The sequence below is a fragment of the Podarcis erhardii genome, assembly GCF_964252035.2.
Source record: "Podarcis erhardii genome assembly, chromosome: 5".
Classification (NCBI taxonomy): Eukaryota; Metazoa; Chordata; class Lepidosauria; order Squamata; family Lacertidae; genus Podarcis; species Podarcis erhardii.
Window position 1 is genome coordinate 29,826,896 of NC_138509.1, and position 27,193 is coordinate 29,854,088.

General features: G+C 47.3%; 1 protein-coding gene across 3 annotated transcripts in view; it reads right to left on the bottom strand.

The window, feature by feature from the left end:
- LOC309341905 (broad substrate specificity ATP-binding cassette transporter ABCG2-like) overlaps window positions 1-18,780 on the bottom strand; it is a 33,096-nt gene extending 14,316 nt beyond the window's left edge. For 2 of the 3 annotated variants that reach the window (XM_081861811.1, XM_081861809.1), the window contains exons 1-3: window positions 18,544-18,780; window positions 14,533-14,623; window positions 2,675-2,889 (exon numbers count right to left, since the gene is read on the bottom strand). In XM_081861811.1, the coding sequence (XP_081717937.1) occupies window positions 2,675-2,823 (149 nt within the window). In that variant the 5' untranslated portion in view covers window positions 2,824-2,889; window positions 14,533-14,623; window positions 18,544-18,780. Of the gene's footprint in view, window positions 1-2,674; window positions 2,890-3,114; window positions 3,226-14,532; window positions 14,624-18,543 lie in introns of all 3 variants that reach the window. The other variant, XM_081861810.1, reaches the window with a different exon arrangement.
- Window positions 18,781-27,193: the final 8,413 nt, after the last annotated feature.

Here is a 27,193-nt window from a genome sequence, read left to right on the forward strand (position 1 = left end):
GGCAGGCCACACTTTCCCCATCCTTGCAATAGGCCAGCAATAGCACAATTCTTTCTGAGCAGACATGCATAGTCTCGCTGAGTCCAATGTCACTTACTCCCAGGTAAATGTGGAAAGGATCTTAACTTGAATTAGATAGAAACAGTGGGCGATATCTGACAAAGTCATACATGGCCGGACAGCTCAGTTGATTAGAGCATGGTGCTGATAACACCAAGGTTCCAGGTTCGATTTCTGTATGGGACAGTTGCATATTCCTGCATTGCAGGGGGGTTGGACTAGATGATCCTCAGGGTCCCTTCCAACTCTACAGATCTATGATTCTATGATCTATGATTCCATGGAGTAAACCCATTGAAACTAATGGATCACTGATTTTAATGAGTCTGCTCTTTAATACTGGATATCACCCAATGTCACTGAGGCTGCGTGTACACCATATATTTAAAATTCATCCCTCCTTCCAAAGAATCCTGGGAATGTAGTTTAACCCGTACAATTGCAAGCAACCTTAAACTACAACTTCCAAAATTCTTTGGTGTGTGTGTGCTTTAAATGTATGGTGGATATGCAGCCTAATCATTTGTGAAAAGGACAGTTTGTCACTACCAAAGGTCATCTTTGTTTGCTGTTGGCAAATTATGTTTGCATAGTTGCATGATTTCTAGCACAGCAAAGCAGCATGTGATTTGTGCTCCCCTGAGGAGGCTACATTATCTTCTGCAGCAAGTGGAAAACGTCAGCCAGTTTTCTTGTTTTTGTTATTAAGAAAAGTGCATAATGTTATTCGAAAAAGAAACATCCCAGAAGCCAATTTTGCTTATTGTATGTGCAAAAACGTTTGTCGATACATTGCACTGTAACAAAGTGGTACAAGATTAATTTGCTGGTACAAATTTGCTTATTGAATTTCTGTCTCCAGTTGCCTGTTTCACCCCTTTGACTGGCTTGAGGCTCCAGCCCCATCCTGCAATCAACTTTTACTATCATTTTATCAGATTGCTGACAAGAGTTGTGCTATTGCATGCTCACAAAACAGTGGTGAAGAGGGGAAAGAAATAAAAAGAAACCCAACAGCCAGCCCCACCTGCATGGGAAAGGTGCAGCATCCGATCTGTGGTACACCCACAATATTTTGATTGTGGATAAGTGCCCTTTTATATTTCAATAAACCAAGCCTATGAGGAACAGTCGAGGGAGCTGGGGATGTTTAGCATGGATAAGAGCAGACTAAGAGGAGATATGAGAACCCTATTCAAATATCTAAAGAGCTATCACATAGAGGATGGAGCCAGCTTGTTTCCTCCTGCTCTGGAGACTAGGACCTGAAGCAATGGATTCAAGATACAAGAAAGGAGATTCCGACTAAACACCAGGAAGAACTTTCTGACAGTAAGAGCTGTTTGACAGTGGAACAGTCTTTCTTGGAAGGTGGTAGACCAGGCACCCCCAACCTTCGGCCCTCCAGATGTTTTGGACTACAAGTCCCATCATCCCTGACCACTGGTCCTGTTAGCTAGGGATCATGGGAGTTGTAGGCCAAAACATCTGGAGGGCCGCAGGTTGGGGATGCTTGTGGTAGATTCTCCGTTCTTGGGGGATTTTCAGCAGAGGTTGGATGGTCATCTGTCATGGGTGCTTTAATTGAGATTCCTGCATTACATGGGGTTGGACTAGATGACTTTCAGGGTCCCTTCTACCTCTACAATTCTATGAATATTCAGCATTTATATAGGGCTTTAGAGTGTTAAAAGCATTCCACATAACTTTATTCATTTATGTCTTCCTTGTAAGAAGTTATAAACAACTCAAGATATAAAATACCTGAGGGGTGTGCATTTTAAAACCTGAAAAGAATATACAAAACAAAATAAGGTAAAGCATCTTCAGTAGTATGGACAACATGACTAGGTCAGACTACAGGGAAAGCTTGTGTGGATAACAAAGTTTTAACTCAGTATCTAAGCACCATGAACACCCAGAACAGGACACCCAACCAATATGTATGGCGTTATGCTTAGAGCAGTGATGGGGAACCTCTGGTCCTTCAAATGTTTCTGGACTCCAACTCCCATCAGCCCTAGACAGCATGGCCAATGGTCAAGGAGGATGAGACTTCTAGTTCAGCAATGTCTGGAGGGTCACAGGCTCTCTCCCCCTGCGTAGCACCACTTGTTGGATGTCCAAACTAGATGAAGCCGTGCTAAAAGTTCTGCTCCGGGTGGTCATGGAGTGAGCGTTGGAGCAGGGTCAAAAGCGCCTCTCCTGTGGACTGCAGGGACCTGGGAGTGGCTCTTCAAATAGGCTGGCCTCATTCTAATTAGAGTTACAATTCCCAAGGCCTTAAACCTGGTCTTGTAGCATGCTGGCAGCCGATGCAATTTTTTTCCAGCCACAGGGCTCTATGCCGGTGATAGGCTGCTCAAGTCAGGAGACACCAGCTGCAGCTTCCAGACCAGCCTCACGGGTATCCCCCTCCCCCTTATCTCAGTCCATCTTAAAAGAACTCTTCAAGGTAGGCTAGTGCTATCCCCATATTGCAGATGTGGCACCGAGGCTGGGAAAGCAGTTCCCATTGATTTCCGAAGGAACTGAATGGAACCAATTTAGTCCAGATCTAACCCCAGTGTCCAAGTACACATGTAATTGCCGTCTGAAATGGCAACTGGCTTACCTGACATCCCTGAGAACTTCCTTTTCTTCTTTTCCTTTGAAAGGTAAAGTCCAGCAGGTGGTGACCCGGTAACTAATGTTCTGGAAAGCCAATGTTGGGCCATGGACATTCAGCTGAGTAACAGCATCCTGAATATTTGCAAGCTCCATTCCCGGCAGCCCCTTCGCGTCAGAATGGTGGGAGAAGACACAAAGGCTTCCCTTTTAGTCAGTCACCTGAAGGGAACAGGACATGCAATGCTTTACTCTTTTCACTCTGTCTCGCTTTGCCTCAGCTCATCCACCTTTGCTATCTCAAAAGCAATCTTACTTTTATCTATTACACAGGCTCGAAAGTCATAATTCAGACAAAGTCCTTCTCAGTCAAGCCTTGTGCAAGCAGAGTTTTATGAATAATGATCCAGTGCTATTTTTCCTAGAAAAGGAGGCGCTGGAACTCACCATGAACGTCTTCCTTGTTCTCTCGTAATGGCGCTGGCACCCACCTGAGAGGTGCCAGAACTGAGTTCCGGCTGGAAATAAAGCTCCGGATAAAATAGATCTCCGTTGCCCCTTGAGGAAACGTACAGTACATTCATAAAGGAACAATAATAGAACATGCCATAGCTGATCAATGAGCCATACAAGTCAGCAGTCTACCTCTTGCCTAGGGTATGAAGGCAGCAGGTCCACTTCCTGTTCTGAGTCCTTTGCATCTGGGACCTAGATTTGCACTATACTTGAGCGCTAGAGGTGTACTTTCGAATTTCATGGCTATTAGACATCTGCAGGTCGCTTTCCTGAAGTGTGGCTATCATTATGCAAATAGTGAAATGACATCAGGAAGTGAGTCATGCAGAAACGTTTACTCTTTGACATGCTGCTGTTTTTTTAAAAACAAAGTGAGTTGGAGTTACTCCCAACTCACTTTTCCCTTTCATGTGAAACATTCAACATGAGTATGGCTCTAATGACAGCCAGCAAGATGAGCCCAAGATCTCTGTGTACATTAGGAGTGTAGGAGAAATTCATTTCAGCCCTTGTCCAAATGAAAACCTACGTAATTCATACCTCCTCAAACACTGTATCCCCTAGAGCTATCCACTATATCCCCTAGAGCTATCCCCTAGAGCTCACACTTCCTCAAATTTTACAATGCACTTCCAAATAACACATATATTAGGGGGCAACGGACCTAAAAGTACACGTGTTAGTGAACATATAAAAATGCATTGTTATGAAAAATTACTTTGCAGAAATGTGTGCATAATAAAAAGCAAAATATCGGCTTAAAATAACGGTACATTAAAATGACAGCAATAAGTAGAAACTCAAATCAAAAATCCTATAAGAATCACAAAATGGTGCCTTTAATATCACAGCAGATTCAGGAAATAGGAAGCAACTAAAACTTTGGGTTTCAGTGGTGTAGCAGGAACCCCCTCCCAATCATTCAGTTTGTCCAAACTTCACACACACTCACACTCACACACTACATACACTACGCTTCTGTTATAAATTCATAGAAAATCAACCATACATCGGATTTGCACTGTTCCACTTTTATTTTACTCCATGAAGGAAGGACTACAAAATGGAGAAGGTTTGATACAGGGCAGCCATAATCCTTGAGCATACCAGTACATACACAGGAGCCCTGCCCGGTTGCTATGCCAACCCTGATGGTCTCAGACAGAAGACCATCAACAACACAACCGACTGCATACACGAGCAAAAGAACAGTGATTGGATTCCCCCTCAGGGGGCAGGAAACTGCGACTACCTTTTGTCTTCTGAAAATGACTCATGGGGAGGGGGAGAAGGGAACCAGCCAGGTGACAGGACACTCAGGTTACCACCACAACTTCTCCCTCAACCCCTCCTTTCTGTGATGTATGTATGATGTTTCTGGGGGTGGTCTTGATCTACAGGGTGGGAATTTCAAAAGTTTTATAAGGCCTTGCACACCATTTTTCTGTGTCCTTTCCTCTCTCCTGCAAGTGAGGGGAGCACCCTGTTGCAACAGTTCAATAAAGGCCAAGCCTACAGGCTGCTGATTTGCTCCAATTTACTCTGGTTGGTGTCTTTACTTTTTGTCCAAGGGAGCCCTCGGATTTTTCCGGTAACAGTTGGGAATAAATAAAAAATTAGACTTGGGATTTGAACTTCCCGTTCAAATTTGGATGTTTCATTTCCTGAGCCAAGGTGCCGTGCAGCACAATATTAGGCATTTTACTCAGTTCTCAACATGTTCAATGCAGCTTACTGCCCAGGAAGTTTTTTGGTTTTTTTAAAAGGGTCAGTAGCCCTAAATCACTGGAAGAAAACGAAGGTATGCCATTATTATACTTGGACAGCAGGTGGCAGTGTTTGTTCACAATTACCATTCTACATGAAACTTTTCAAATCAGCAGTCAGCTTTGGAGAAAAGCATCTTACATAGTCGGAGCAGGAGGAGGATACATTTATGAATAGTTTTCTGAATTTCAAACCCTAAGGTACCAAAGCTTGGAAGCTGGTATTCTACCATCCAAATAAAATACTTGTGATTTTGGAGGCCATGTGCTTTCCCCTCCAGCCTAGGAGAAGGGAGGGTTAGCGCAAAGGTGTCACAGTGGGAAAACAAGGTATCTGGATGTAAGGAAGGGAACTCCGTGTCCCTCCACAGAGGAAGGGACCTTCTCCCATCATTATTCCCAGCTGGAGGCAAGCTCAAACATACACGCATTTGTTCATGTTTGTTCCTTCTCTGTTCTCTTTTCCCCCTCTAACTTTTGCCTTTCCCACTCCTCCAGGACAGTAAGCAGAGATTCATTTTTTCTTTACACTTACAAAACTCTAAAGCAGGGATGGAGCACTTACTAGCATGGCCAATGGAAGCTGGAAGTTTCCAGCAACACCTGGAGAACCACAGTTTACCCATCGCTGCACCATGAACACCAAGGCTTGCTTTGCCCTAAGTTGACTTAGCTGTGAACTGGGGTGAAACTCACATGCAGTCATAACAATGGGGGACGGGACGTTGGTGTCTTTTGCAGCAAATCTGTCCAGTCTGCAAGCAGTGTGCGTCTCTTTAAACACCTGTGTGTACAAGTCTGAGAAACCTGGCCAGGCCAGGCGTCAGAGATGTGGGCGCCCAAGTGTATAAATTCAACAGGTGAAAAGGAGCTGCAGAAGTTGCCATTTCTTACTACCATGGCAGGGGAGAAAAGACAGCAAACCAGCACAAATCTACATCCACCACTTTCTAGCAAAGCAATTCTCCTTCTCTTGAGGGGATGAGTAATGGAAGGCATAAGTGGGAGCTGTGGCAAAATGCTGCAGTGACTAAGTGCTCCCACATTCTCAAATTTCAAGCCAGCCAGTCATGTCCAGGAGACTCCATTCTGTTCCACTTCAGTTGAAAAAGAAAAGTCAATAGTGGCCCCCATTTTCATTGGAACTGTGGCACATGGGGAGTGGGGAGTTACATTAAGGGCTTCTGATCAGACCCAGAACAATGTCTTATTCCACCAGGGATGGAGATTAGGGAGGAGTCCTCCCACTCGCTTTCCCCTGCAGGATTACTTTTTTCTTTCTTCTCCAAGGTGGCATGAATGGATTCCCCACCCCACCCTTCCACTTTACCTTTACCACAACCCTGTAGTTAGGCTGAGAGACTAACTGGCCCAAGATCTCCCAGCGAGTGTCATGGCCAAGTGGGGATTTGAACCCTGGTTTTCCAGGGCCCCAATCTAACATTCTTGCCACTACACTCTGCTGGCTACCAGTTTCTGATTTGGACAGAGGTACCTGGTGTGACTGTCTCTTCCGCAGGCTGACTTGACTGTGGGTGCAGAGAGTCTTGGGTGCCTTTTCAAGCCTCTGTTGCTACTTTTCCCTTTGACTATTTTTTCCTCATTAAGCCTTCTAGTGGTACTTTTTTTTCGGGGGGGGGGAGGGAAGACACCTTTCTTTGAGCCCGCATTAATTAGTTTCAGCTGTCACCCAGATCCTGCTTCTTCAATTACTCTGTGCAGCTGCTTTCCCCAGAGGTTTAACCGCTTCCTAACTAGCACAACTCGTAGTTTGCAGAGTGACCACAAATGTCCACTTCTTTCAAAGGCAGACTTTATTCAGCACTCTGAATGTGTAGAAGCTGTCTCGTGAATGGCTCAGTGCTCGCAAATGTTACCTGAAAGACCACCTGCCCCTGCACTACTCTAAGATCACTTGGATCAGCCTCTGAGAACCTGCTGTCTCCTATCAGCCAGCGCTGCCGATAGTCAGGGATGATGAAAGTTGTGGTTCTAAACATCTGGAGGTTGCCAGGGTGGTGAATAATGACTGACATCAATCTTGGGAAATACTATTCATGGTATCACACCCTACAGAATACTGTACAAGGGTGATCCTGCAATGGGCACCTTCTCTTATTGCCCCTATGTGATGGAATGCCCTACCCTCTTGCCATAGGTGAAGCAGCAATCATCAGCTGCTTTGGGACATCTTGTAAAGATGTCCAGGTGTTCCCTGACCCATAGGATTGGACTCTTGATTTTATGGATTTCCCGAATTCCTGCTTGCATACTATGGCTTTACTGCTTTTACCTTTCGTTTCAATCATAGTGAAGACTGTTTTCATGTTTTAAATCTGTTTTGAGATCTAAAATAAAAAATAAATGGTTTAATAATAATAATAATAATAATAAATTTTATTTATATCCCGCCCTCCCCAGCCGAAGCCGGGCTCAGGGCGGCTAACAACAATCAACAATCAAACAATCAGATATTCACACATTCTAAAAATATTACATTATAAAAATCAATTAAAATCAAATTAATGGCAACTAATTAAGCAAGATTCTAAGCAGGTTGCCAGAGGAGGGAGTCAGGCTGCGCCCTGACCAAAGGCCTGGTGGAACAACTCTGTCTTGCAGGCCCTGCGGAAGGATGTCAGGTCCCGCAGGGCCCTAGTCTCTTGTGACAGAGCGTTCCACCAGATTGGAGCCGCAGCCGAGAAGGCCCTGGCTCTAGTTGAGGCCAGCCTAACCTCTCTGAGGCCTGGGACCTTGAGGATGTTATTATTTGCAGACCGTAGGTTTCTCTGTGGGGCATACCAGGAGAGGTGGTCCCGTAGGTACGAGGGTCCTAGGCCGTATAGGGCTTTAAAGGTTAAAACCAGCACCTTAAACCTGATCCTGTACTCCACCGGGAGCCAGTGCAGCTGGTATAGTACCGGCTGAATGTTATCTCGCAGCGAAGACCCCATAAGGAGTCTCGCCGCGGCATTCTGCACCCGCTGGAGTTTCTGGGTCAGTCTTAAGGGCAGCCCCACGTAGAGCGAGTTACAATAATCCAGTCTGGAGGTGACCGTCGCATGGATCACAGTGGCTAGGTCAGGGCGAGAGAGATAAGGGGCCAACTGCTTAGCTTGGCGGAGATGAAAAAATGCCGCCTTTGTTATAGCTGTAATCTGCGCCTCCATAGAGAGGGAGGTATCGAAGATTACACCCAAACTCTTAACGGACGGTGCTGGCACTAATTGCACCCCCGCAAGAGATGGGAGTTGCCCCCTCAATCCCATATCATCCCGCCCCAGCCAGAGGACCTCTGTCTTCGAAGGATTTAACTTCAACCGGCTCCCACGTAACCATCCAGCCACAGCTTCCAGACATCTCGCCAGTGTATCGGGGGCCGAGTCAGGATGGCCATCCATCAACAGATAGAGTTGGGTGTCATCGGCATACTGATGGCAACCCAGCCCAAAACTCCGGACAAGCTGGGCGAGGGGGCGCATAAAGATGTTAAAAAGCATCGGGGAGAGAATCGCACCCTGAGGCACTCCACACACCAAGGAGTGGCGCGGTGACAATTCCCCCCCGAGCGCCACCCTCTGTCCCCGACCAGAGAGAAACGAGCGCAGCCATTGAAGGACTGTGCCCTGGATCCCCACGTCGGCAAGGCGGTGGTCCAGGAGTTCGTGATCGACCATGTCGAAGGCTGCTGACAGATCTAGAAGAATCAGCAGCCCCGACCCGCCTCGATCCAGCTGCCTACGGAGATCATCTGTTAGGGCGACCAGAGCCGTCTCGGTCCCATGACCAGCACGGAAGCCGGACTGGAATGGATCCAGAGCAGATGTTTCATCCAGAAACCTACCAAGCTGTTCAGCAACCGTTCTCTCAATCACCTTACCCAGGAATGGAAGATTCGAGACCGGGCGGTAATTGGATAGATCTAAGGGATCTAATGATGTTTTCTTTAAGAGCGGACGCACCACTGCCTCCTTCAGTTCCCCTGGGAATATCCCGGTGCCAAGGGACAAATTGATGATATCCCCCAGGGGGGCCCGCACCTCGTCTGGACACGCTCTAATCAGCCATGACGGGCACGGGTCAAGAGGACAGGTGGTGGGCTTTCCAGCTTGGAGGAGTCTGTCCACATCGGCTGGAGATATCCGGTCAAAATGGTCCAATACTGGACCCGAGGACAGTCGAGGGGCCTCCAGTTCCTTTATTGTATCCAAATTGGCAGGGAGGTCATGGCGGAGCAACAGGACCTTCTCCGCAAAAAAGCTCGCAAATGCCTCACAGCTGTGTGTCAGATTGTTATTTAAATTTGGCTGTCCTTCAAGGGACGTTAAAGACCGAATTATACTAAATAATTGCGCCGGGCGAGAGCTAGCGGATGCAATGGAGGCCGAGAAGTAAGACTTCTTAGCGGCCTTCACAGCCATCTCGTAGGTTTTCATAAAAACCCTATAAGATGTTCTTGAAGCTCCGTCACGGGCACCCCGCCATACTCGCTCTAGCCGTCTGAGGTCCCGCTTCATTTTCCGAAGCTCCTCGGTAAACCAGGGAGCCCGGTTTCTGCGGGGTCGCAGAGGGCGCTTAGGTGCGATCTCCTCGATGGCTGCCAGGAGCTGGGTATTCCAGCCCTCAACAAGCTCAGTCAATGAGTCGCCAGGGAGAGCAAGGTCCCGCAAGGCTTGACGGAATCTATCAGGGTCCATCAGCCTCTGCGGGCGAGCCCAAATCGGCTCGCCACCTAAGCAGGGTGGGGGTGGAAAGTCAATCCTGGCTTTCAGAGCGTAGTGATCAGACCATGACACCTTCATCGAAGGAGACATGATCACATCTATACCGGCACCAAAGATCAAATCCAGCGTGTGGCCTGCTTGATGTGTGGGGCCCGAAACAAACTGGGAGAGCCCTAGTGTCGCCATGGAAGACACCAGGTCCAGAGCCTGTGAGGAGGGAGCGGCATCAGCATGGAAGTTGAAGTCTCCCAATACCAATAGGTTAGGGAACTCCAAGGCCCAGCCGGCCACCGCCTCCAGCAGGCCTGACAGGGTGGCTGCTGGTGCGCTAGGTGGCCGGTACACCAGCCAGACAGCCAAGCTCTCCTCGGAGCCCCACACTAGGCCAACACATTCAATGCCGGGGATCGATGGCGATGGTAGAGCCCTGAAAGAACAATCTTCCCGGATTAATAATGCCACCCCTCCCCCCCGGCCCACAGTCCGTGACTGGTGGAGGACAGAGAAACCTGGGGGCGCCATCTCTCGTAAGGTAACAGTTACCCCTTCGCGCACCCAGGTCTCCGTCACACAAGCCAGGTCGACCCCCTGCGAGGTAAAGAAATCTCGCAGGGTGGCGGTTTTGTTGCCTATAGACCTGGCATTGCACAACTCCAGTGAAGGAGGTGAGTAATCCTTGCTCACCCTACCCTCGTCTCTCGGGATGGGGCGCAGATTGGAAGGGGTACGAGCATATCCGTATCTCGATCCCCTTCGCTTATAACATCTGCCCCCACCGCCGTACCTCCCTCGCCCCTCCACGGTAGCAATCCCAAGCCTCAAGCCAAGCTATAAATAAATGTACATGTGTATATTGAGCCTTCATAGAAGCTCCTTGCAAATCAGAAAGGAGCCATTTCTCGGTGGCAGAGAGCATGATTTGCTTGCAAAAGGTTCCCTGCTCAATCCCAGGCTTCTCCAGTCCTCAGGGATGGCTCAAACAGCAGGTTGGGTGAAAAACACTCTGCTCAAGACCCTGGGAAACTGCTGTCATCTACTGCACTGTCAAATAAGCTGCTTGCACAACATGCCTTTAAAGTGCATGCATCCCCCCCCCCCGAATTACAGGAACTGTAGTTTCTTATGGGTGCTGGGAATCATAGCTCTGTGAAGGGGTAACTACAGTTTGCAGGATTCTTGTTGCAGTTAGGTGCTTTAAACATACGATAGCGTGTATGCAGCCATAGTCTGTCACCTTCTGATTTTCAACGCATGTTCTATTCTAATCACGATTTAAGAAAAATGCAGAATCTCATATGGGTGTGTATGGGTGTGCTCAGTTTCCCTTCAAATGGTTCAACTTCCACTTTTTCAGCATACATATATTAATTTTCAGTCTCTGGACTTTGGGGAACCTAGAAAAGTTGACTTGTGTTGCCTTCCAAACATCAAATATAGCCAAAAAAGTCCATCATCATCACCACCAGAATAGTCCAGTATGATTTAGGGATTCTAATGAAGCTAGAAAACAATGGATCACAAGTAGTGTAGTATCTGGCACCTTGGAGTCCCAGTTTCCAGGTGTCCCAGTGTCTAATGCCCCCTTAGAATTATTAAATTTCCCAAGGCAAATTGTCTAGGTATTGGGCTGCATTTCAGCTCAGCACACTTCTAGTGGGGCATGTCCTCATCTCATCATTCCCCAACATCAGCACCAATTAGCCCTCACCCCATCTTACGACTCTTTCACACATTACACAGAAGCAAACCCAGCTTTGCCAGCAAGGGCTTACTTATCAAAGAGTTGTGGCCAATCCTGCACCCTGACAAGTATATCCATATGATTGCAGATGTTTGCAAACATGATGTTGTCACATTACGCTTTTTAGGCGTGTGAAACCCCCTGAAACGTAATGTCTGAATGGGCCCTTACCATTCAAGTCATCTGAAAAACTGCAATGTCCCTGCTCTTCCTCTTTCCTGTCCCTTCTCTCCCCCCCCCCCCGCCCCATCTGAAGCAACAGAAGAGAACAGCAGGCCAGGACCAAGTCACGATTGTTGTTGGGTGTTGGTGAGAATAAATGGAAAGAAAGAGGGAGAGTTGTGAAGAGGTCATTTTAGAAGCTCTTTCATTGCTTTTCTAACTTCCTTCTCAGTGGGAGCGGGTGGCAGAGTCCTCAAAGCAACACTGAAAGCAAGGCAGGATAATGTGTGCCTGGCTGAGGCAAGGAATCCCCGAGTGCGAACTGCAGTGTCTTAATTATCAGTCAACAATTACTCCTTTCAGGGTGGAACATATGGTAGATGGTTTGCTTAAGAAAGAAAACAAAAATACTTTAGAAACTTAAATGATGTTGGGAAAATAGTCGAAATTGCTTTAAAGGAATTGCGAAGGGGGAGGCGACATTGCTCAGGATGCAAGTCCCGCACGAGTCAGCTGGGCTAGGGTTTGATTTGAAGGCGTTGCTCCCACCGCACGCGACCGGATTCGCTTCCTTGCTTCCTGAGCAGGTCAGTTCTGGGGGAATGTCCTGTCCTCGCAGCCAGACCTTTTGAAGCAATGACAGGAGCAGCTCCCAGGTGGACCCGTGAACAGAACCCTCCATTTCTGCTGTGTTTTTGCTTATGGAGTACACTGGTGCTTCTACTCCATATAGCTATACTGGCATGAGGTGAACAAATGAGGAGCCAGGCCAAGCCAGGGAACAGGCTGGAATTTCAGACAGTGGAACCCCACCATTTGTTTAAGCCAACACTCATGCTCAAATCAGTTTGGTTTTGCTAATATTAAAATAAGTTTGGCGCACTTCATTTTTGGCACAGTTCATATGAAGGAGGAGCAAAGGAGTGGCAGACATCCTCACAGAGAGTATTCAGGAATTCCAGTGTAACTACTTCTAAAGGTGTTTCCGCCTGTTGCAGGAGGCAAAGCGTATCGTGACACCATAACAACTAATAAATCTGTTGTCTTTAAGGTGACGCAAGACTTAATGTTGTTTTTTAGAGGAGCGTGCAACTCCATTTCTGCCTCGTTCTGTCTGCAAACACATGAGAAGGGGCAGAGGTGAAATGATGCAATGCCTTTGGATTGTTCCTCATGGGAATGCAGTGTAGGTCAGAAAAATAACTGGTTAGTTTTGTGCCTTCCACAGCGGCTTCAGCTGCAGAAGTCAATGGGTGAAGGTTTTCACAACATGGAGAAAAAGGCTATCATCTTCTGCGCACAGGACTGGCTCTACTGTTAGGCAATATGAGGCATCTGTCTCAGGCAGCAGATGCAGTGGGTGGTGAGAAGGAACAGTAACTGCAACACCTTAGCCATTTCTTCTTCCTCCAGCACCAATAGTCACTCAAAAACTAGGGGGGAGGGGAAACTACATGAGGGAACAAAAAAAGAACATAGCAGTAGCCCAACAAATTTATTTGCATGTCTTTCACCTGGAACAGCTGATTTTAAGAAAAGGAAATGCCACAACTGAGCTAAAGTCTGTTTGGAAGTTTTTGTCCCTCCTGTCCCAAATATATTGAGGCTAGAATTCTATGCACGTTTACTGGGTAGTAAGCCCTGCTGAGGTGGCACTGTGGTCTAAACCACTGAGCCTCTTGGGCTTGTCAATCAGAAGGTCAGCAGTTTGAATCCCCACGACGGGGTGTGCTCCCGTTGCTCGGTCCCTGCTCCTGCCAACCTAGCAGTTCAAAAGCATGCCAAAAAGTGCAAGCAGATAAATATGTACTGCTATGGCGGGAAGGTAAATGGCATTTCCGTGCGCTGCTCTGGTTTTGGTGTTACGTTGCACCAGAAGCAGCTTAGTCATGCTGGCCACATGACCCAGAAAAACTGTCTGCGGACAAACGCTGGCTCCCTCAGCCTGTAAAGCAAGATGAGCGCTGCAGCCCCAGAGTCATTTGCGACTGGACTTAACTGTCAGGGGTCCCTTTACCTTTACCTTTATGCCCCGCTGAACAAAGAGGAGCTTGCTTCCTAATAAGCTCACACAGGATTGGTCTGAATGGGTGTGCCTGGTTTCCTGAGGGTGGGGGAAGAGAGGGAGAAAAATGAGATCGTTCCTCTGAGCCAGTGGTTCTCAAAGGGTGTGGTGCGCCACACTGGGGTGGCAGGAGAGGATGGCAAGTGTGGCAGGAAGATTCAAGGACAATTAAAGAAACATTTAAACATTTCAGTGTAGTATAAGATAGTATCAAAATAGTTTTTATATATAAAAGCAGAAACAGTATCCATGCCTGTCTTCAAGAGCATGGATTACTCTTCTACAGCTCTCCACAACATGGTGTGGTGAACAGGGATTCTCAACCGTGTCCAAGAGGAAAAATCAGGAAAGAGAAAGGCTTCTTTGTGTTGATGAGAAGATGAGAGTTCGTTTGTATCAAATAAGACCTAATGTAAATGAGATTACCCGGCAAAAGCCAAGCCTAAAATCCTCACCAATTATACGCATAAAAGAGCAGATCCAATTCAACACCACCCCATTAAAAGAGAAGCAGAAAATTAAGGTCCAAAAGGCTTGAGTGAATAAAAATGCTTTTGCCAGGCATGCCTCCCTGGGGAAAGCATTCCACAAGTGGGGAGTCACCCCCGAGGAGTCTGTTCTTGTGTTGAAACCCTCCACGGCTGCCTCGGAAGGGGGCACATGGGGGCTGACTCTCAGGCCAGGCAAACTCTGTAGACCTAGCATGGCCACCTGTCATAGAGGCTTTAGTTGAGATTCCTGCATTGCAGGGGGTTGGACTAGATGACCCCCGGGGTCCCTTCCAACTCTACAATTCTAAGAGATTCTATTGAAGTGTTTTTTCAAAGCCTGCCTCCCTTTAATGGAGGACACACAAGCCACCACCTGAAGTAGCCCAATGCATGGTCTTACCTGAAGAGTTAGCCCCATGTACAGCCTCTTTCAAAACTGTGCTTCTCCCAGGACCTCAGCAGAATGGTCTATCAGCACCAAGCAGTTCCACCTACCAAATATAAATGCACACACATTAATGCCTAAGTCATGCTCTAGTCTATGTCTGTATTATATTCAGAAGCAAAATATTTCACCACTTAAATAAGGGCTGCATGCACCCCATGCATTTAAAGCACCCGAGTTCCACAAAGAATCCCAGGAACGGTAGTTTGTTAAGGGTGCTGGGAACTGCAGTTCTGTGAGGAGGGCAAACTATAGTTCCCAAGATTCTTTGGGGGAAGTCATGGGCTTTACATGTGCTTTGAATGTATGGGGTGTACGCAGATCATGTACTTCCACTAGTCTCCGCCTCAACCTGCTGTGGGGCAAAATGACTTTGGACAGCTAATGGAATGCAGGAAACCATTCAGAGCCTCAGCACATAAAAAGGTACGGGTACTTGTTTTACGGATGTGCATCTGACATCCCAAAACTTGTGCCTGCTTGAGGCTTCGCACACATCTGCTGATATCAAAGGTGGCTTCCAAACAACCATCATCTCTGTCAGCTGCTTGTTCCAAATTATCTCACTACTCTGCACAGGCTGGGAACTGGGTCAAGAGAGGCACCTGAAGGCATGCAAAATCCGCCTGCATGCACCTTGGGAGAGGTTGACCTTTCGGTTCCAGTAGCAGCCCCTCATGCACTGCTGTGGCACACATGTGTGGATGACCCCCATATTTCTACATGGATTCATTGCACCCACAAACAACAACTGCTGTGACACTGCAGGTCGATTGCTGATGCTGTGAATTGCAACCCAAAGCAACTGCAGGGTCCCAGGTTAGACTGATGTAACAGGAGAACCATGCCATGCACACTTCTGATATGCCCCCATGCCTCATGTGTGTGGCTGTAACTTAGCACAGGGTAGGGAGACTCTGGCCTTTCCAGTTGTTGGACTTCCCTCATCCCCAGGCAGCATGGTCAATGGCCAAGTATGCTGAGCATTGTGGTCCAGTGATATCTAGAGCGGCGCATGTTTCCCAGTCCTGCTGCAATCAATTGAAACAGTATCACCAAAAGGGTTAGGAGTTTCCAAACTATGGTGCACAGACCACCATTTATTCAGGTGGTCTGTGAAGAACAGTGGGCACAGAGCATTAGATGTTCATATTGATTTTAACTGTTTTTATTGCTTCTTTTATTCCTTATATTGCATCTTTATTATTGTTGTATTTTGTATCGTATTCTGTAGAATCCAAATGGTAATATGATAAAATACAAATAATTGAAACAAAAGAAGCAATAAAAATACAATTAGAAACCAGACAGCATCTAGTACAGAGCAATACAGTTGCAACAGCAGGCAGAAAATTTGTTATGCAATTTTCAAGAAGTCGCTGTGTGGGTGAAAGGTCTGGGAACCACTGGGTTAGGATATCTGTGTAACTGCCAAGACAATTTCATATTTACATGTTACATCTTTTAGTGCAGGGTGTTTTTTAATGGCTTAAATCTTAAAGGTTACACACAACAAACTATATCATTTGCTGGGTTTGACAACAGGCAAAAACTATGGCGTTCTTCATAGCTCAGTCGGTAGAGTCATGCGTTGGGCAAAAGATTCCTGTCTTGCAGGGGGTTGGACTAGATGACCCTGCAGATCCCTTCCAACCATACAATCCTATGATTCTACACAGATGCTCTTATGCTGGTGCAAGATGAGCTTGCAGTCTCTCAAAATCTGGGAGAGTTGTGTACAGCTATTAACCAAATGAAAAAGAACAAAGCCAGTGGACCTGATGGGATACCTGCCGAGGTCTTCAAAGTACGCAGAATTGAACTTACACAACAACTTCACAAGCTCATCAAAAAAATCTCAGCGAGAGTGGAGATCCCAGCAGACTTTAGGGATGCCAAAATTACCACTCTTTAAAAAAAGGTGATAGAATGGATTGCAAAAACTTTCAAGGCATCTCTATTAGCCTCGGCTGGCAAAATTATTGCAAGGATGTTAGGAAACCATCTCCTAACAATATCTGAGGCTACTGTTCCTGAATCCCAAAATGGTTTTCAACCTTCTAGGGGGACAGTGGACATGATTTTCACTGCTCGACAGCTTCAAGAAAAATGCAGAGAGCAAAACCAACCCCTGTATTGACCTGACTAAGGCCTTTGACATTAAATCATAATGCCCTGTGGACTGTCCTTCTGAAAATTGGCTGCCCAGATAAATTTGTGAACATCTTTCGGCTCCTCCATAACATGACAGCAAGAATTGCAAATAACAGTGGCTCTCAAGATGAACCATTCACAGTGGCATCAGGTGTTAAACAGGGTTTTGTTATCACCCCGAATCTATTATTTTCATCACCATGATCCTACACTTTGTTGAAGGGAAACTCCCCAATGGAGTAGAAATAATTATCAAACAGATGGAAAGCTCTTTAACTTGAGTAGGCTGAAAGCAACGAGCAAGGTTACTATAACTTCCGTCAAAGCTTCAGTCTGCCGATGACGACGTAGTGTGTGCACATTCAGAGGATGACCAAACCATCCTAAATATCTTCACAGAAGCTTACAGAAAGCTTGGCCTATTGTTCAACATCCAAAAAACACAAGTGCTGCACTAACAAGCACAAAACAACCCCTCTGCAGCACCACAAATCCAACTCAATGGTGTAATGTTGGAAAATATCAATCACTTCTCCTACCTGGGAAGTTATCTTTCCACAAGGGCCGACACTGATGCCAACATCCAGCATCGCACGAGTTCTGCGAGTGCAGCTTTCTCCCAATTGAAGTTCAGAGTGTTTGAGGACCGGGACATTCTCAGGGACACCAAAATGCTTGTTTACAAAGCTATTGTACTACCAACCTTATTGTATGCTTGTGAAACATGGACCACTTATAAACACCATCTCCAGCTCCTCAAAAGATTCCATCAATGGTGTCTCCAAAAAAATTACGTATCACTTGGGAAGATAGGTGAACTAGTGCCAGTGTACTGGAAAAAACAAAGATCTCCAGTGCCAAAGCAATGACTCTTCAACATTAACTTCGTTGGACTGGTCATGTTGTTCGGATGCCTGATTATTGTCTATCAAAGCAACTACTCTATTCCAAACTTAAAAATGGAAAGTAATGCTGCTGGTCAACAAATGAAGTTTAAAGACTCTCCCTAGGCAAATCTTAAAAAATGTAGTATAAACACAGACAATTGGGGAACTTGTGAGGGCTCCAACTGGGGAACAGCCTTTACCAAAGGTGTCATGGGCTTTGAAGACGCTCGAACTCAGGAAGAAAGGGATAAACATGCTAAGAGAAAGGCACGTTTGGCAAACCCTCACCACGACCAACTCCCACCCAGAAACCTATGTCCCCACTGTTGAAGACAATATGGATCCAGAACTGGCCTCCACAGTCACTTATGGACTCACTGTTAAGACTGGGTTCATGGAAGACAATCTTACTCGGCTACGAGTGATCGCCAAAGAAGAAGAACTCGATGACCCTGCTGGCCCCTTCCAACCATACAATCCTATGATTTTATGAAGATGCTCTTATGCAGGTGAGTTAAGGAAGGGGAAGAGAACTGGGGAAAGAGAAAAGGACAGTGGGGAGATCACATTTTAGGAAGCGGGGAACCTGTGGTTCTGCAGTTCCAATTGGACTGCAACTCCCCTCCAACCTAGCCAGTGCTCAGGGGTGCTGGGCGCTCCAATTCAGCAACACCTGCGCCCCCAGATTGCACCTAATTTTAACAGTGAGGATGAAACACGGAGGCAGATTCCCATGCAGCATGAGACAATGCAGAAAGTAAGCCTTGCGATGGAACTCGTTTCCTCTCCCAAGCAAGCTCCCCGGTCTTCAGCGGTGCGTCCTCGCTAGGACTGCAGCCTGAAAGCAGCTCAGGCCTGGCGTGCGCGCACGGCGGGCGGGGAGAGGGGAAGGCAGCTCGCCGCGGAGGGTTTCGACGTGACTCACCGCGCTCAGGGTCCATGGCCGGGCGGGTCCGGGGCGCGGCCGAGCTCCCCTCGGGCCTGAAAGACGCCTCTCCCGGCTGGGCTGCGGCTCCTCTCGCTTCTCGGGTTCCTGTCACGACGGGCCCACCTGCTCCGCCCCAAGCCCCTAGCTTCGCGGGAAAGAAGCCTTTCCTCCCCTCGGCTGTAATACGAGCTCTTGCAACCCGCCCTCTCCGACCGCCCGACTTGGTTTCCCCTCACGTGTTGCGTAGAGGCCTCGTTAAAGGCTCGGAATAGCAGCTGCGGAAGAGGACGCGTGTGAAAAAAATGCCGAAAAAGATCCCGCCAGCACTTGGGTTATCTCTGCCTCTTGACTGCACTGGGCCAAAGTTATAGGCAACAAAAAAACTTGCAAAACGGAGAGCAAAGACTTGGCAAGTGCGAGACAGGATGCTGGACTAGTCGAGCCTTTGGTCTCTTGTGTTTTGTGCTAAGCAAACTTTAATGTTTTAGTTATAATATTTAAAGCATGTTTTCCCAGCCTTAAAAAGGCCCCGGTGAGCACTAACAACAGGAGAGGTTGCCTGCTCTGGGTGGGGTTGCAGTCCCCCTGAAGGAGCAGGTACGCAACTTTTGGGGTACTTTTGGATCCTTTTTGCTGTCGCTTGAGGCTCAGGTGGACTCAGTGGCGCCCCTCTCTGGACAGGGAAACAGGGATAGCCTAACTTCTGCCATCTATGCTCTGGTAACCTCTGGGGTGGAATCTAGACCAGGGGTCACCAAACTTTTTCAGCAGGGGGCTGGTCCACTGTCCCTCAGACCTTGGGGCGGGGGACTATATTTTTTTTGGGGGGGGTGAACGAATTCCTATGCCCCACAAATACCCCAGAGATGCGTTTTAAATAAAAGGACACATTCTACTCATGTAAAACAAGCTGATTTCCGGACCATCTGCAGGCCGGATTTAGAAGGCAATTGAGCCGGATCCGGCCCCTGGGCCTTAGTTTGCCTACCCATGATCTATTCTAGACACACACAAAAACGCTGTGAAAATGTTTTTTTTTAAGCGTTTTGAAATATATATTGAATTTGCCATGAGCTCACCATCGCCATCTAGTGCCACACTTGTATAATGCACTTAAAACATATTTGCAGCTCTATAGCTAAGTCTTAGGGTAAGATTACTGCAATGGGTTATATGTGGGGCTGCCTCTGAAAACAGTTCAGAAACTTCAGCTGTGCAAGCTCTGACAAGCAGCAGACCAATTTAGAGCTTTGATTGATAAGAACAACCAAGAATCTTGTGGCACCTTAAAGAATAGCAGACTTACTATGACATAAGCTTTTGTGAACTAGAATGCTCTTCTTCCAGCTGAAACGAAACCATGAAATCTTATGCCTTAATAAATCTGCCTTTAACGTGCCACAAAGCTATGTTGCTTATGGTGTGACACAAGGACAGGTATCTTCCCCAATATTCTCTTAACACCTTCAGTGTGGAACCTCTGAAACATGCAGCTAGTACAGAATATTTTTTTAAAAATCCATTACAGAGGGTTGAGTCGCAAAGAGCATCTGAACACCTGTATTCTAGGATGTGCACACTGGAAGACCATTCAAATTCCAAGACTGTTAAGCTAGAGCAGGGATCGGCTACGTGCAGCCCATGGGCCAGATGCAGCCCACGAAGACCGTCGTACCAGCCCCCAAACTGCCCCCAAACTGAGTTGCCTGCATGCTGCGCTAAACCAGCGTGGTGCGGGCACTCACCGAGTGGCGCCACAAATGGCATCTGTGCACATGCAGATACCAGAAATCGCATCTGTGCATGTCCAGATGCCAAAAATCGTTTCTGTGCAGGCACGATTTTCAGCATCTGGGCATGCACAGAAGCAATTTCCGGCGCCGCGGACATGTGTAGACACAATTTCCGGCATCACGCTGCACCAGTACGGCCCACAGATGATCTCCGTGAGAATGATCCGGCCCATGGCCGGTAAACTTTGCCGACCCCTGAGCTAGAGCTATGCAAGTCCCTTAATTTCACTGGAAACCCCTCTTACCTATTAGGCCTTGCTCTCTTAAACACCAGGTGAGGGGATAAACTTGTGTCTGAGCTGCTTCTCTTCTGACTGCAAGTGGGAGTTTGCATGATGGAATTAAGAATAAAATAAAATCCATCCACTTAGAAAACTAGCCTACCAGTCAGGGAGAAGAGTACATTAGAGCCTTTCCACTTGACTCCCAATCTTCTGTGTACAGGGATTTTTTTGGTACTCATGTGAGCCAACATCTGTCGCATGAAGTGAGTGAATCCCGCCCAGGAGTTGCTTGTGAACAAGTGTTATGTTCAGCTGCCTTGTGTGGTGATCTGGGAGAACTGCAGCATAAAACTCCTTCCTTTCAGTGGCATATTTTTCTCAGGACATGGGGGGTGGGTGGGCTAGATACGGTCCCTTTGCAGGGATGCAAACCGTAGTCAACCCTTGTTTGCAACTCCTTGGAGGGAGCTTCATGTTCACTTTTCAGGCCAACACTAGCCATGCACTATCCAGGAGTGTGAGTGAATGCATGTCCGTATCTAGGGGCTGGGTCAAGCCAGGAGCATTCTCAGAAGCTCCTTGAAACATTTAGTACTCATGCATACCAAATAACTGAACAGGACTCATGTCTCTTTTATTCTGGAAAATCCAGAGCACATCACTGCCAAACTGCTGCATGCACCTATCTTCCTGAAGGAGCGTCTCCACCCCCATCATTCAGCCCGGACATTGAGGTCCAGCTCCGGGGGCCTTCTGGTGGTTCCCTCGCTGCGAGAAGTGAGGTTACAGGAAACCAGGCAGAGGGCCTTCTCAGTAGTGGTGCCCGCCCTGTGGAACGTCCTCCCACAAGATGTCAAGGAAATAAACAACTATCTGACTTTTAGAAGACATCTGAAGGCAGCCCTGTTTAAGGAAGTTTTTAATGTTTGATGTTTTATTGTGTTTTTAATATTCTGTTTGGAGCCGCCCAGAAGTGGCAGGGGAAACCCAGCCAGATGGGCGGGGTATAAACAACAACAACAACAACATGATATTATTCCAAGTTGCTTGCCCATCTTTATCTCTCTCTCTCTCCCCACCCCTGACTTAAATGCAATTGCAGCACTAGCCTATCCAGTATGGACCAGTGAAGCACCAATGATGCAACTGGTGGGGGTAATGGTCTATGTAGCATAGTTGCCTTTCTCTATTGTGCTCCCTGACTGCATCGCCATTCCAATGTCTTGCTACATGGTCCATTCCCTCACAGGCCGCATTCTGTGCCTTAAACTCTATCATATAAACAATTCATGAAATAGCACACTGATCTTTTGAAGATATGCTTAAGGAACAGGTAGGAAATTATCATGCAGCACACATATTATTCATGGCAGAATATTCATTTTAAGTGCACTAACCTTACCCCCGAATACCAAGTCTGGGTAGTGCCCATCTTTCCAAATCACTGGAGATTTCCATTATCAGCCTGTTCATTTTTGTCACTTGAGAAATGTAGAAACCAAAATCCCTAGACGTGTTTATGACTTCTGGACACCAACAAAACCACTAGCTGGCATACAATGTAGCTGATTTACACTTGCTCATGGGCAGTAGTAGGGATGCGGGTGGCGCTGTGGGTTAAACCACAGAGCCTAGGACTTGCCGATCGGAATCCCCGCGACGGGGTGAGCTCCCGTTGCTCGGTCCCAGCTCCTGCCAACCTAGCAGTTTGAAAGCATGTCAAAGCGCAAGTAGATAAATAGGTACTGCTCTGGCGGGAAGATAAACGGCGTTTTCGTATGCTGCTCTGATTCGCCAGAAACGGCTTAGTCTTGCTGGCTACATGACCCGGCAGCTGTACACTGGCTCCCTCGGCCAATAAAGCGAGATGAGCTCCGCAACCCCAGAGTCGGTTACGACTGGACCTCATGGTCAGGGGTCCCTTTACCTTTACCTTTACGGGCAGTAGTAATTTAGTAACTTTTTCACCCCCTGCACTCTGTGGCACTATCTTTCTCTACCACCGCCGGGCTATTTGACACTCTTCGGACACGGCACTTATTTCCCATTTGCCTATTGCACAGGTCTCTACAATCCATCCTTTCCTCTCTACAAACCACATGCTGATACTGTCTTCCGTCTGCATTATCACAGTTTCATCCACAGTTCCTTCTAGATCCCCACTTTCCCCAGGTCACTTTGCACATCCTGTTCTTTTCTTCTTCCTTTAGACCACGGATAGGGAATCTGTACACTCCAGATGTTTTTGCACTGCGACTCCTATCAGCACCAGACAGCATAGCCAATGGTCAGGGATGATTAGAGTTGCAGTCCAGCAAAATCTGTGCTACAGGTCCCTTACTCCTACTTTAGACAGACTCCAAATGACCTGTTTGTTCAACATCCATCCTGATTTGCTTGCACAAAAGTTGCATGCTAGTTGGGCTATGGCCGGTCTTTTTTTTTGAGCATTCATTCTGTTGTTGCTTTATTACAGAGTGGTTATGTGCAGGCCCAGTTGCTAGCTAACCCCCAGGCATGTGTGTAGGTTGCCCAGGAAGACCCCAGAGACCTTTCTCTCTGTAGACGGCACTGTTTTCTCCTACGCTTTCTTTGGGCTGTACACACAAAGGGCACTCTTAAAAAAGGGTCGAAGATTTACTGTGCCAGAATGCAACTGGCGGCGTTTTTATAACAATCCTTTGCAGTTTTTCCTATTCAGTGAATTAGTGACTGATTATTCTAAAGCATTTTCAAGTTAGCTGAGTAATTAATTATTTCCCTTTTTAAAAACACCATAGATCTTTCTAACCGTGTGTGTGTGTGTACACAAAGTGGGAGATGGAGAGAGAAAGAGTCGGGTAAGGAAAGGACATATTTTAAACCCGCTTTTCGGAGGCAAACCACATTGTTTCAGCTTGCGGCAAGCAACTGAGACAAAAAGGGGAGCTTTGCATATCTCACCTCTCTTTCCATTGGTTACATTGGAAACAAATAGGCCACTTCCCTTTTGATTAATGATCATTTCTGTATGAATGGGTTGATCTTGCCACTGATCTCCTACCTAAACTTAACTTGTGGATACGATTGTCTCTCTGCATTGGATAAATTTCACATCTTCTGTGCAGCAGTTCCCACTGAGGTGCTTCTAGAGCTGGGGTGGAGAGCCTGTGACTTTACAAATGTCATTGGACTCTACTATCAGCCCCAGCCAGCATGCCCAATAATCTTAAGTGATGGGAATCGAATCTTGGGTCAGCTCTCTCATGAAGCAACAGCCTTGGGAAGTTGATTCTGGGGTAGGTAAAGGTAAAGGGACCCCTGACTATTAGGTCCAGTCATGGCAGACTCTGGGGTTGCGGCGCTCATCTCGCTTTATTGGCCAAGGGAGCCGGCGTACAGCTTCCGGGTCATGTGGACAGCATGACTAAGCCACTTCTGGCGAACCAGAGCAGTGCACGGAAACACCGTTTACCTTCCCGCCAGAGCGGTACCTATTTATCTACTTGCACTTTGATGTGCTTTCAAACTGCTAGGTTGGCAGGAGCAGGGACCGAGCAACGGGAGCTCACCCTGTTGCGGGGATTTGAACCGCCAATCTTCTGATTGGCAAGTCCTAGGCTCTGTGGTTTAACCCACAGCGCCACAGTAGGCACCAAATGTTTGGGCATTTAATGTTTTGTTACTGTTTTTTTTTAATGTCAGGGAGCGAAAATAGGCATGTGGGATATTATACCTGAGCTGCTGGGGGAAAAAACCTCAACAGGCTTTGGGTGCTATAAACCTCAACTTGGGGAGAGGAGCCCGAGACAGCCCTACCATGAGGCAAAATGAGGCAGCTGCCTCAGGCAGCAAACACTGAGGGGTGCAGAGTAGACAGAGCTGTTGTGTGACCTGCAGCCTGCTTTATGTCCCTCCCTGAATGAGGCTGCTGCCCTCAATTGCAGTGGAAGATTCTCACTGCCAATATTGAAATAGGAGTCAAGTGCTGTCTAGCCATCTTCTGTACATGAAGCAGGGGACATTCCACCTTTTGGAGCAAAATGCTTTGGGTTGGGCTCAGTAGTAATCCAACCATATTTGTGGAGGTCCACAGGTTCTCCACCCCTGAGGTCACCAAGGGTGACCTGCTGAATGTCAATACAGGACACCTTCAGCAAATGCGCATGAACAGATATTCAGATGTACTGTTTATGGGATGATTAACAGGTGTTGCATCTGCAGCCCCTCAGCCACTTGTACTATCTCATAGGGGTGGGGTACCTCAGCCAGAGGGCCAAATACAGCTCTGAAGGCCTCTCTGGACTTTTCCCAAGCCACAGCCCTTCTTCCCAGGCTCCAGAGCTCCCTGGTTCTGCTCCATGCACCCTTGAGTGCCTTTGCCTACTGGAAGTGTTCCCAAACTGTAACAATGTCCCTTGTTTGCATGGATAGAGAGAGGAATGTACAGCTTTGTGTGGCTGGAATGTTGCCTATTGTACACAGGAAAGCATCACACCTGTTGCTCCTCCCACTTTTGCCTCTTTCCCCACCCACCACTGACAAGCGACCCCTGGAAGGTTGCTCATGAGACAATGTGGCCCTCAGCTGAAAAATATTTTCCAAGGCTGGATCTAAACACAAAGAAGTGTTTCAGTTTAAAGCATTGTAAATTTAAACAGGGAAAACAAGCACAGTGGTACCTCGGGTTACAGACACTTCAGGTTACAGATGTTTCAGGTTACAGACTCCACTAACCCAGAAATATTACCTCGGGTTAAGAACTTTGCTTCAGGATGAGAACAGAAATCGTGCTCTGGCGGCGCGGCGGCAGCGGGAGGCCCCATTAGCTAAAGTGGTACCTCAGGTTAAGAACAGTTTCAGGTTAAGAACGGACCTCTGGAACAAATTAAGTTCTTAACCTGAGGTACCATTGTAGAGAAAAATGGGACTCCACATTGCCATCTGTTGGCACAATGTTATATCGCATATACAACACATATAAATCGCTTTTTCTTTACCAGTCTGGCTGAGTCCCTATCGTCAGTGCCCCTGACATAACAGCAAGCTGATAGAAGAAATCATTTGTGGACTGGTGCCATGCAGCACAATCCCATAAATACATCAGGGATAGATAACCTTTTTCAGCCCAAGACTCACGTTCTTTTGTGGACAACCTTCAATCCCTTTTTCTTTCCCCCTCCTCCTTACTTTTCTCAACTCTCTGTTGCACATGGATCATCCCTATTTCTATATCTTCCCCCTCCTTTATTTTGCAGCCCTCTTTGCAAACACACACACAATGCCCTGAACCCCTGGCCTACCTGGCAGCAAGTCAGTATGCCAAGTTCCCAGTCCAGGGCCAATCCACACGCCCAGAGCCAAAAACCAAAGAACAGTCCCACAGAGATCCTGCAGGATCCGAGCCATGGCCCAACCATGGGCAGCTGAGCAGACACAGCACCTCAGCTCTGCTTCCCTGTTGTACTTTACCTGCTGACTGCAGCATCTGGGCTTGACGAGGCAGATGACCCTCACCTGCTCCAAGCCTACTCCAGTTGAGGAATCACAACCCAGAGCTAATAAATCCCGCCTGGCCACCTAGGGAGCTGGGCTGTGGGCCCTTGACTGCCTCCGCCTCCTGGAATTACTCCCTACACCTCAGAGCCCACCGTGTTCATGGAGACAGGGACCCCTCTGGCTCTAGTGATGGGTCCTGCTGCTCTGGTTCCTGTGCACTGACCCCCATCCCTTTGCCACCCTCTGTCACCCTGTACTCCTATCCCCAGCTTGCCCTGGTGTGTCCCAGTCCTGGCCACACCCCTTGCCGCAAACCTCTTCCTCCTCCCCATCATCCTGCCAGTTCATGACACCTTTGCTCTGCAGGCACCTTATGGGCGGCACAAGCATCTGCTCTCTGCTTATGACAGGCTGTGATCTGAACTGCATACGTTGTTCTGGGGTAGCATGGTGGATAATGATACCTGATACTAAGCAAGGGACAACTGGACAATAATCTTTCCAAGGCTATGATTTTGGGTGTCTACAAATGCTATGGTTTTGTAACCCAAACTGAAATTCCCAACGCTGAATGAAGCTGACTAAATTGATGAAAATCTGGATTCAAATCGGAGAACTCCAGAGAGATGTAATTTTATTAAGCACTGAAAAAGAATATATTTTTTCCCCAGACATTTACTGATATCCGTGGTTCATAATTCAATATCCAGCAAGCATCCCATGTTATTTATCCATTTGCACCAGTGTAGCAATGCCAATAATTTGCTATGTGCATGTAAATTTTCATTTTGGTTTGTTTTTATATATTTGTAAACTACCCTTCAGCCAATGATTCCCAGGGCAGTGCATAACGCAATAAAGAAATAACATCAGCCACCAAATAAGCAAGAAATTAAAGACAGCAGAGTTAAAACTCAAAAGTCTGGGAGAATCCAAATATTGTTGCCCGAGGCTGAAGGGACAGCACTGCAGGGGCCCAGGCCAGCCTCTCTTGGGATGGAATTCCATAAAAACAGGGGAGGGGGCAACGCCACAAAGGCTCTCTCCCCAAGTGCTGGATTTACGGTATGTATAGGCAAAAGCTTAGGGACTGTGAATCTAGGGGGCTTTGCCAGCCCACCCGCTCCCTAGTGGGCAGTCTCCCCTCTCCCA